Source organism: Silurus meridionalis, chromosome 23 (assembly GCF_014805685.1).
Source record: "Silurus meridionalis isolate SWU-2019-XX chromosome 23, ASM1480568v1, whole genome shotgun sequence".
Classification (NCBI taxonomy): domain Eukaryota; kingdom Metazoa; phylum Chordata; class Actinopteri; order Siluriformes; family Siluridae; genus Silurus; species Silurus meridionalis.
This window is the reverse complement of record NC_060906.1, coordinates 14773587-14785782: the sequence shown is the minus strand read 5'-3', so window position 1 is coordinate 14785782 and position 12196 is coordinate 14773587. Positions and strand designations below refer to the sequence as shown.

General features: G+C 36.5%; 1 protein-coding gene across 4 annotated transcripts in view; it reads left to right on the top strand.

The window, feature by feature from the left end:
* Positions 1 to 12196, top strand: part of LOC124376730 (1-phosphatidylinositol 4,5-bisphosphate phosphodiesterase beta-4-like) — a 68312-nt gene that overhangs the window by 14345 nt on the left and 41771 nt on the right. For all 4 annotated transcript variants that reach the window (XM_046835951.1, XM_046835954.1, XM_046835950.1 and 1 more), the window contains exon 4: positions 9664 to 9761. In XM_046835951.1, coding sequence (XP_046691907.1) covers positions 9678 to 9761 — 84 coding nt within the window. In that variant the 5' untranslated portion in view covers positions 9664 to 9677. The remainder of the gene's footprint in view (positions 1 to 9663; positions 9762 to 12196) is intronic.

The window sequence follows — 12196 nt, the reverse complement described above, 5'->3', positions numbered from 1 at the left end:
ATGTCATGCATTCGTTTACACAGATATGCGTAGTTAGTGCAATTTGTTGTCCTAATCGTGTAATTGACGGATGTACATGCTGGGGTTTATATTGACGTTATTGAGCGCCATTTTCATGGTGTAAATGCATTTGCTCTCACTACTCCACACTTTCCTACTGCTGCTGATCATCCTTGAAAGTTACAGTATTTTAAACAGAACAATAAGACATTGGGAGATTTGATTATAGTTATGCTTCATGGAAGTAAAACCCTCAGGTGGCTAAACACGGGCACACACTGGGATCCCATTTGGACAGTAAAGTGCTACCAGGAGACGAGTGCAGCAAGTCACGGTGCGTTGATGCAACAGAGCGCTGGCTATTACGGCCAAGCAGTCCCCTGGAATAGGGTTGCCATGGAGATGGACGATGTCAGAGCCGAGCAACATCTGTGTTGTGTTTGTTTGTCAAGAAAGGTTTTCTCTCTCTAATAAGATAAAAGAGAGAAAGGAGGAGCAAGCCAATCAAATGAAAGAGATCACAGCTCACCCCTGTTGCAGCATCCACCTTTTCTTTGCATTAGGCCTTCTTAGAAGTACTTTCTGAAAATTACAGCTTGTTCTTTTTTCCCTGCAAACAGCTTTTATAGAATGGGTATTAAATGAATCACATTAACATTAAGTTACCGTTTAGACTATCTGACTGATTTGGAAATGGAAGGATTAAATAAATAAATACCTCTCCAATATAATCTGAATAATGGAGATGTCTACAGCATCTGCTACCTATGCATGCTACCTGTTAAAGAGCATATGTAGTTTTTATTTAAATCGTGTTTTGTCCAGATATGTGACTGTGCCTCATATTATTGCTCGCTTCATGGGAAGTCTGGGGATTTGTGCAACCCCTGCTGCCCTCTGTTTCCCTGCCGCTCTATAAGGCAGTGTTCTATTTCAGTGAATCTGGAAAATATGCTCACTAATTTTCCTGCTGCCTTATCTGTCAGGATTAGAGAGACAGAAGCTATAAATTGCTGAAGCTTTCCTTATACAGGTAGGTACTTATTTCAGGACTTGTGGAGATTTCCCCTGTTTCTGGTCATGCTTGTGCCTTGCTTTGTCTGGCTATGCCTCTGTCTGTCTCATTGCCCTCCTCTTCATAAAAGCTCACAATCAACTCGGAAATGAGGGAAAGAAATTGGATGAACCTGCGATTGGTCAAAACATTCCAGGCTATTATTAGCTGCCACAATAATATTCTCTCCTAATATTGCATTCCCTTAATGTTTTTGCTGAAGGGCACACGATTCTCCAACTGTCTCTCCATAATTGATCTCCTGATTACATTTGTACTTTGCTGGGTTGTTTCTAGATAGTTTTAGGCTAGCAGTACAGTGAGCCATGCCAGCTGCTCCATCTCTTGAGTTTTTGACCATGTTTGGTTAAACCTGGGCTGGTAGAACTCGAGGCCATTTGAAAAAGACTAAATTTATCCTTTTGTCCTGCAAACCTTCAGTACAAATCAATTCTGGGAAGTGGTTCAGCAAATAAACCTTACACAAACTTTAATTATATTCTGTACACAGCATAAATGATATACAGTAGACATGTTGACTAGGCAACAGGGATTGACCTGACTAGCTGCAAGGCTTGCATTATGTCAATAAGATGTTTGTTCTTAGGTCAGTGTCTTAAGCGTCATTCTTTAGAATTTTTCGTTGTTTAGTAATCGAGAAGTTTCTGGAATTATCAATGCACTACTGATAAAGTCAGTGTCCTTCAAACTGTGACAACTGTGTTAGTGTTACAGAACAGCAAAGCACCATTGAACATGTGATTTTACTATAATACTAAGTACAAGGCCATTAAGAGGCCAGTCGCACCCAACCCACAATATAATACTCTCTTTTAGCATGGTGAATATGGTGAAACCTAAACACTATTGGCTATTACACAGTTATACTGTAGTTCCTCTTTCTAGACCAGCCTAATTATAAATGAACTTGTGGATTCACAGAGACAGCTGTTTTCATCCATAATAAATAGACCTGCATTTGAGTTGGACAATATGCCAATGTATTGTTAATGGCACAATAAATAGTACCACCATGTTCTGAACTGGTTACTGGTGTTGTTTCTATTACAGGAATCAGATGTTTAATTAAAAAAGGAAAGCCTGTTGCCAGCAAATGACTTGTATCTCACTGATTGCATAGAAACAAGTAGCTCATCAGATGTTAACCCATTATGCCAATAGTTTGATTTTATGCCAGTGCTAGCCCGTTATGCCAATTTGATTTAATGCCAGTCTTGGCCTATGATGCCAGTCTAATTCTATGCCAGTGTTAGCTCACTGTGCCAGTTGTTCATATCTGTGATATCATATTACCCACCCCTACTTTCTATTCAAAACCAAAAAGGGTGGACGTGTAAATTTGGAGCTGTTAGTCTATTCAAATTTAATGTCTTCCCTCATTGATACTATGCAAATGAGCAATATGTTTTACTTAGTCCAGGGACATGACATCAGTAAACAGCAAAAAAAAAAAAAAAAAAAATATATATATATATATATATATATATATATATATATATATATATATATATATATATATATATATATATATGTGTGTACCTCTGCAGTGATTGCGTAAGTACTGTAGGTTATGGAAAAATAATCGTTTAATGAAACTAATAATTATTCTCACTTGTGTTTATTTATTAAATCTCGCACAGTATCGTGATGTGGTTTTTGTTTTTTTTGTTTCCAGAAAATCTGCAATATTTTTTATGAACTTGATCCATGTATTTATTGGCAGCTAAAAACATGCTCCGCTACTCTGCTCTACACCGCTTTTTGACCGAACTGTATATAAATAAAAATAAAATATAACAATCAATTTCAAATGACTAAAAATAGTATAAATACATATATATACTAAAACTTACTAAAAGTGCTGTGCTATCAGTATACATTAGCAGTGTTTACATAGCACTTTAGTGAGTTTATAATTCCTTGGGCTTCATTTGTCTCTCCAGCATCTTAATACGTGTGTGGTTTTTTCAGTCTGAAGACATCCCATATGTATCGAGGGAGTATGTTTGCCTGAGCGACAGCTGAAGCCTCATATGACAAAGTCAAACAGTGGACAGTTTCGTTCAGTAGAAATATTTTGTTTACTTGCCAGCTTCTGTTTTTTTCTCACATGCCAAACTGGCTCATCTCACGAGTAGCAAGGATGCCAGTGCTGATGGCTATGACACACATGGTTTGTGGAAGCTCTAAACCTAATACAGCATCTTGATGCATGCAAAAAACTATGTACTCTGGAGCTTGTTCATTCACAGTGAGAGCAGCCTTTCAATCTTGTCAGTTTGTCTGCTTATCTGTTTGTCGGCCTCTCTCAACCATGGACACTCACTTTGATCAAACAGAAATTAGTATCTTGGGTCATTTATTAGAGACTCCTGAATGTGATTTTAGCAAGTTTGAACACAGAGATTATGTACCTGTGCTACTGGTCATTGTTGTCAGGAAATAGGTGTGCTGCTTTTTTGTGGCGTTAGTGTGTTCTCATCTAATTGAGTTTTCGTGACCCCGAATGTCATCATTATACTATGCATTGAGCTGTATGGTTCTTATTTGTCTCACTCACACACTTGTGTTTGCTTGGGCTTGTATGCACATGTATATATTTACATTACAATGTCACACAGAAAAAAATAATACTATGTGCACTTTAGTAGGGTGTAGTTTGTGTGTGTGTGTGTGTGTGTGTGTGTGTGTGTGTGTGTGTGTGTGTGTGTGTATGTATATATATATATATATGTATTTGTATTTATATATATTTGTTTGTCAGTTTGTTACCTTTTAAATTTTTCAGGTTAGCTAGCTAGCTAAGATTGAAGGTACTGCAGATCTTGATGTTGTCACATTGTGATGAATTAGATATTGGAGGTTCAAGCCACTAAATTCATTTCCTGAAGTTAATATTTTATAGAGGTTCATGAATACTTGTTTAGTTTAAATATAAAATGTATTGCATTGCATTTAGTTTTGACCCAAACACAAATGTACATGTACAAATGTAGCGTTTGAGCTGTAGGACTGGCCTGTGATTATTCTCACCAGAATATTTATAACATGGATTGCATGCAATAAATGCCATGAATAAATAAACCAATAGTGTTTTTGGGTTGCAGGTTAGATTTTCAAAATGCATGCTAATTGCACTGCAAACATTATAAAAATTATTAACACGTTATACTGTACATTTAACAACCCTACCATCTGGTTTATATTTGTTGAAATATTAGTGAAATATTAAGGTTTTGCCTTAAAACAAGTGTTAGTCATTAATAAAATTATATTATCTTGTAACATAAAAAGTGATTCTTTCAATGCACTACTTCTCACAAAAATTTACTTTGACTGTGCATAGTTCTGTGTGTGTGGTGTGTATTTGAGTGTTTGTGTGTTTTACAAGAGGTTACAGCAATAAAAACAAGGATGTGTAATCTTATTGACAAGGATACTTAAGGTGTGTCATGTTTGCAGTTTTAAGGTATATATACACACACACACACACACACACACACACATACACACACACACACACACACACACACACACACACACACACACACACACACACACACACACAAACTGCATCTGTGTTAATCCAGATCTGCAGGGTAAACTAGCACTGTTTACTCGTGCAAAGTGTATAACTATGTCATAGTTAGTTTGATCATTTCTTATTATGTAAAGACCATATAAGGAAGGTTAGCAATGATTGAGATCGTTTTAGTGACATCCACTTGGTCTTGATGTCTGTTTACAGTGAGTCAGCATAATTATATAGTAGATTACAGAGTTTATAGAAAATCATTTTTGCTGTTGGCTGCTGTTTAAGACTCGATGGGCTGTCACGAGGCATGTATTGAAGAATTTGGCAAGTTTATTGTGTATACTGTACATAGATATAATTTCCAACAAGCACTATAAATTGCCACAAAACTCTGGATTGAATGCTTTGCATTTCTATTGTCCCTTTCATGAAAATGCCACGTGGAAAAGTCTTAATTGCATGGGTGAGTGTACTTGAAAGCAACATTGTTAAAAGCCTAAATGGTAATTTATATACAGTTTGCACACAAATATCTGAACTAGGCTTGGCTGATAATGATTGTTTTGATGATTGATTGTAGCAAACAATATCAGATAAAGTGAGGATGGGAGGGCATGATATTTATATGTATGATTTATATGTGTATTGTTTGAATTTTTAAGGTCAGAAACTGGTTTTTTTTCTTTCTTTTTTTTTTTTTTTTCACCGAACTGCTCAGTAAAAATCTTACAACTAATGTTAACTATGTTCTTGTCCAGTGTTAGCAAAGCGACCATACACTCATAAATTATACCTTATGCCTTATCTTAACAGAAAGTGTTGTATGCGGTAAATTGAGAGCATGTGCGATGGTGAAGGGAGGGGGTTTTCCAGGTGGTAAAAACATGAAAATAGTATTGCAGATTTTTATGCCTCAATCAACATTTTACTTGTAAATGGCAGGGTTGCGAATAACCTATAGTATATATTGCGACAGTATAATGTGTAAGATTAATTAGAATAATCCATACAGCTTGCAAAGTGTTTGCTAGATAGTTTACTTTTGCGATCACCTGCTAGTTAATATTAACTACTTGGTTTTTACTTGGTTTTTTGTCTTTTGTCTAGTCTTGTGTTGTCTTGTGTTGTCTGTCTGCACTGTCTGTCTGTACTGATTTTTGTTTGCTCTGTTTGCACCAGGTTGCACTCGATGCACTTTATGTTTGTGTTGTAGCTCTATGCTGTTGTTGTTTTGTTGTTTAGTATAGCACCAGGGTTCCGGAGGAACGTTGTTTTGTTTTTACTGTGTACTGTGTACCACTGTGTATAGTAAAAAATGACAATAAAAGCCTCTTGACTTGAGTTCTATACAGCTTTATTACAAGATATTCCCCTCAGTGATTTATTCAATTTTTTTCAAACGCTTGCTATTAAAAAAGGCATTCCATTTGACATAATCTCTGATTTTGAAGCTACTGTTTAGTTTGGTAGTTCAACCTTCTAAAATGAATAAAAGTGTAGGAAATAGTTTCCTTGTTTCACTGGTAATGGGTAAATAGCACATCATATTTAATGCAATGGGAAATTTTAACTGTCAAGAAGTAGCAATATTTGAAAATAACAATACTATTGCCCTGGACATGAACTTCATCTGCTTGAAATAGGTGAGTTCGGAGCCCAAAGAGCCTGACCTGAAGCAGTCGATCAGTGTGGATATGTTCTACCATTAAATTAGAATTAGACCTTTCGGGCAAGCATTGAGTTCAAATGAAAGTCAGGCATGAAATGAATGGAATGAATGTCAGGCACTCAGTTTCACAGTGCAAGTGCACTGCATACAGAAATTATAATCAGGCCTAATATGTGATTTTTATATTTTTCATAAAGGGAGTTTTTTTTTTGCTTTTATGCTGTGTGTACATTGTGGTTACTGATGTTTTGATAACTGTAATTGATAGAGTCTGACTGACTGAGGAAATGAACGAAATGAACACAGTCTAAACATAATTATATTAAATCAAAAATTTGTTTGTTTTAGGTAATTGAGTTAAATGGCAAGTGCCTTGCATTTGAATGATGATAGTCTTGAAATATGTGTTTTTTTAGGGATGGCGATTCTCAGCATAATGAAATAAAAATATAATTAAAGCCATGATATGAATCTTCAGGAGAGCTAATGTGAGCTGGGTCTTAGAGATGGCATGGCTATTAGAGATGGTCAAAGAGTCTATAAGTGCATTTTAGGTTTATTTTTTGTTCTGTTAATTAATATTTTAGAATAAATAATAATAAATAATTAAAAATGAATTAATATTTACTAATGTAAAGTGTTTTTGTCATTTATATAAGGATTAAAACAAAAAAGCATGCTGTTATTAAATATTTTTTTTCAACATTTGAAAAAAAAAAGAATTAATCTTTTATTCATTAATGTTGGGCCATTTGTGGTACATTAAACAGAAACCCAGATCATTTCCTTCAGGATATGATGCTGTGATCCTTGAGCATTTCAGATATGCCAGTTATGGACTAGAGCTGTGTTTTTGCTTAGAGCTTCCAATTGAGCCTTTCTGTCATTCAATTGCAAGATATGATGAAGCCAGGAGGGCTGGATATTACCCTAGAGACAGTTTTAAATAGCACACACCAGGGGACTATGATGTGCAGCCTCAACTATGCTGTGTTGTTGCATTGCATGTGTTTGAACAAAACAGGATAATTTTAATGAACTCCTTTTTCCTTCACTTCTTCTTTTCTTAACTTCTTTGAGCTACTTAATATAACTATTGATAGGTCCAGACATTACATTTCTCTTCATTAAAAAAAGCCTTCTCCTGCTGCATGTTAAGCAGAATGCATCGGCCATCTTATAATACATATTTAGAATCCAACTCTTATTACATGTGTATGACTGAATATTGAGATTTTGTTCCTTACTGCCTATGTGTTCTTCTGAGAGCAACAGTAATTTCCTCTCAGTGTTCTTTGATGGCACTGTTTGTGTCGGGGTAAATATCATGTTGTGTCTCTTGCTGTCTCACATTCTATGTTGTGCTATGTCTGGTTGTATCAGTCTGTCTCTAAATAGAGGCACATCAGAGACTAGCCAGGTGCTGGTGGCATGTGAAATCTGGAAGGATTTTATTTTCAATTACAGATGATCGGTAGTGTCTGATCCTGGATACCCCCTTACAACTGAGCTCGGATATAAAAACAGGATGCATCAAAGAACACAGTGTCACTATCCATTAAAATCAAGGCCGTATTATGCACCAAGTTAAATTATTCAAGCAGCTGAGTGTCTATATTACACTATTTGTTGAAATTATGCAATGGGCACTCAAAGAACAAAAGAGTTTTACATATAGGAGTAGCTAGATGGAGTTGATTAAAACATATATATGTATTGTCTTTTTTCCTCATGGTGCTTTTCACAAAGTACGTATAGATAGATTGGTAAATACTTTATTCATCCCAATAGGAAATGTGAAATTTTCAGCTTATAAGTATGTGTTTAGAACTAAAAGCTTCACAGTTTAAATATGCAAGGTGTCTCAGTACAATAGTCAGATTGATGGAATGGAGAACTGAAGTTGTTTATACCAACGACTTAGTGAAAAGACTAAGGCTTTCTGTTTTGTCCTAAAAGGTTTTTATCAGTTCACAAAAGACACAGAAGTATGTGAAAAATTATAGACAAAAGGGCAGTTAATGAATCCATTTTGAATGTGTGACTTCTTCTTATGTCAACCTTAACATTGAAGAGGAAGAGAACAAGAAAGAAAAACGACTCATTCTGACACATTTGTGCTTTGATTTATTTTAAAGCAATTAGAGGAAGTTATCTATTAAATATGAGTGCTGCTGTCATGCAAAACAGGATGGATAGGATTCTTATTTTATGTAAATGGAAATCAATTTCCTCTACCAGGTTGCTGGACTTTTTCACCCCAGTGTATTGAAGAAAGGAGATTCCGCTTTGCTTGACTGGTATTGTGATAGTTGCTTTTTAGTTTAGAATCTTGCTATTTAATTTAAGGCTATTAATAACAAGATAAATAAAACATCATTTTTAAATGTAAAAGCAAAACATAATCCATCAATAATCAATTATAATAATAAACAATGGCAAATGTTATTGAAAATTAATAGTTGTGTGGTAATGAATCACACCATTACATTGGTTATATTTTTGTATTATATAATGTTTTATATGAAAGTAGAGGCTGAAGTGGTTAGCTTTTTTTTAAGGCACTGACAGGCAAAACAAAACATAACTTAGGATACATAAACAGCGACCAGGCAGAGGTCAGCCAATCAGCAAACAACTGTAGTACTGACTATCCTAATACAAAACAACAGAGATTAGAACCGGATTAAAAAAATATAATGTAGCAACACAGAATAAAGGCTTGGTAAAACCATGCATGTTTACATTGAGCGTTTACTTTATAATCAGTGTAGGTGTGTGAGTCCAGTATACAATGCCGGCTGTGATTAATGACAGGTGTGCACGATCAAAATCTGGTGACTGAGAACGTGATAATAAATGTGTGCTTTGGGAAGTGAAGTCAGAGTGGCCATGGTTGTAGGCTGCAGTGTGTTTAGGAAACAGATTTTGTTGCTGGTAACTGGGTTGGATTGACATTGTTACATTTTGCCCACATTTATGTTTCAGTTTGTGCATTTTACCAACCAGCTATTACATCGACATTATTATAAGTTTTTAAATCTGCGTTCAGTGTCTATTGTAGAAAAGCGTGCAATATGAGAAGTGTTCTTTGATCAGATTTCAGAAGACAAGGAATAAACAGCTTAGCAGTAGAGCATTGGTTGTGCAAATGTAATAGCCAGTTAACATGCCCAAGAAAACTTGCAACACAAAAACTAGGGTAAAATGTTGTTGTGACTGAGAAGAAATTGCTGAGACTGAGTAGATAGACCTTATGTTGTCTTGCAATTCACGTTTGCCAAATGTATCAATTTTTCAAACTGTCATTCTCATTGTAATTGTTGTCTACCCTAATACTTTGTTACATCTCTTCCATATGTCAACTTCTTTCTTTTATTCTAGATTTGTGAGCAGCCATGACGAAGTCATATGAATTCAACTGGCAGAAGCATGTCCCCGGTTTCCTGCAGGAAGGCGCCGTATTTGACCGAATTGATGAGGTAAACCAGCATGCCCCTCTCTGTTGTCAGAGCACCAGCAGTGTTCCTTACTTTTTTGCCAATGCAGACAAAATAAATTCTCAGTTTTTACCCACCAGGTCCAAAAGCAGATGGTTCATCCTGTCTGCATGCATCAGAGATAATTTAGGTTAGATGCCTGATTACTGCCTTGAGTTTGTGCGTATTAGAAAATCACACCAGACTTTGTCAAATCTTGTTATTTAATAGCATTTCCTAGTTACTGCATTGCTTATTTGCACTCTGGGGCATTAAAAGCTTCATTGGCTTACAGACATGAGGCACACATCTCCAGGGATAAGTGCCTCCCGTGTCCCCCTCCCACGGCCTTTCCTCATTTCCCCAGCTAACTCAATCAGGCCACATAAAAAGGCTGAAATGGGATTGGGCGTTGCTCTGCGCTATCCCAAGGACAAGAGTAACATAAACATCCAAAGACAGATACTCATCATCCGAGTAGGGGATTCCAGCTCAGCAGCCAGGCACAAAATACAAACATTTTTAGATGCAACAGGAGGATTACATCTTTTTATTTCTTGAAGTAAAGATTTACTTAGTTCTATCTGTGTCAGTGAGGAATCAAGCAGAAATAATGTTCCACTTGGAAAACATATCCAGCATTAAATCTATATTTATCTGGGGTACTTCAGAAAACTCTCACACACGCCAGCAGGTCTTGCACTCTTGAGGCCAGTAGAATATCCTTGCACCCTGTTCTGCACACATATCAGACACCAGTCATTTCCAGGTGATTAATTACATGCTGAGTTAAATAGCACCGCAAGCAGGCTGACACAAACTGGAGTCTGCTCTGTTAGCTGAACAGAGCTCATTTCTGTATCTCAAAATAAATGAAATCTCTGAAATGTGGAAGAATAATAAAAGCCGTGTCTCATTACCAGAAATGCCCTGCAGGGTATGAGTCTCTTGATTAACACACAGATGCCTAGCCCAGGAATGAGGATGTAAATAAGACCAGGATCTCGTGAAAAGCAGTTACTGTTCATCCTGTTCCCACAGGGCAGCAGACGGTGAAGCTATGGAACCGGCCACCATTTTGGCTCTGGCTGTTGCCTTAAAGGGCATTCACAGCGTGGTTATTATCCTTGCTCATGGGTGTCACGTCACTTTAATGATACTTGAGTTTATTAGCACATAGGTAAATAATAATTTCAAGTGATCATTGTGTGTCATTTTTATCAGCAAAGAAGTTCACCTGGACAAATGACACACTAAAGAGTGAGGCGGCCTGGTGTCCTAGAGCAGTGAGCATTAGCAGAAGCAGCATTGCAGTGGCACAGAGTGTGTAAAGTGCCTCAAAGGTGAAGGAAGAGCAGGCCTGGATTCTTTTTCTCCACATACCTCTCCTGGCACTGGCTCATCTAATTTGCTTTCATCAGGAGGAGTATTCCAGAGCGCAGGAGAGAGGGACTATCCACTAGTTTAGTGTCTTTCTGGATGAAGAATTATAGACTCTTCTTCCTGTTCCTGTTCTTGGTCTGTTACTGAGAGAATTAGACACACATTCATAATATGCGCAAGTTGTGCAGTATCACTAGAATAGTTCTCCCGCTCAGATCCATCACCCTCTCTTTTCCCTCTGGGGAATCCTATGAAGAAGTGACAGCATGAGGTGTTCTTTGTAATCTCACTCAGCTCATTTAGACTCTGTCTGTCTGTGCACCCCCCAAGCAATCTTCTTTGTACAGCTTTATCACTCCTCCCTACTCAAGGCTGTGAAAAACTAAACTAAACTAAAAGCTGGTAAAATAATTAGACAAACTTCTTATTTAAATTGCAGCTGCTAAAATATGACCTCTATCTGTTTCTCTCTTTCTTTTTCTCTCTCTTTTCCCTTAACTTTTCACTCGGACTCTACATGCTGTGCATTAAAACAACTTTTGGTTTCGCCGTAAAGCTAAAATGTGCATCTTGAGCAGTACAGTCAGTTCAACAATTATTGACAAGAAAACATTATCCTTTATGTGAAGTATTAACAAGATTTTTTTTTTTTACTTAGTAAAACATGTTATAGCTATTTGCTATAGCTATTAGCTATTTGAAGTGCCATTTCTCCAAAATCAATGAATCACATAAAATCTTTAAAAACGCCAGTCGTAAGTCTTCTTTTATCAACAAACAGACCTAAACTTTTATTTGCTAATTTCTTCTTTTTGCTTTTGTTTGGCTCTAATGAAAATTTGAATGGAACTGGCTTGTATGGTCTAATGATCATCAAATCAAATCCACTGTAATTGTAAAATGGTTAAATAAACACTGAATCAGGCTTTTGACATGGCTATTCAAGTTGACCAAACCCTGCAGGGCTGAGCTAAAGAAAGAATCTCAGGACATGAAGGATCTAAGAGTAAGATCTGTGTATTAAGGAATTGCCTCAGTTTCCTTGCTCTATATTT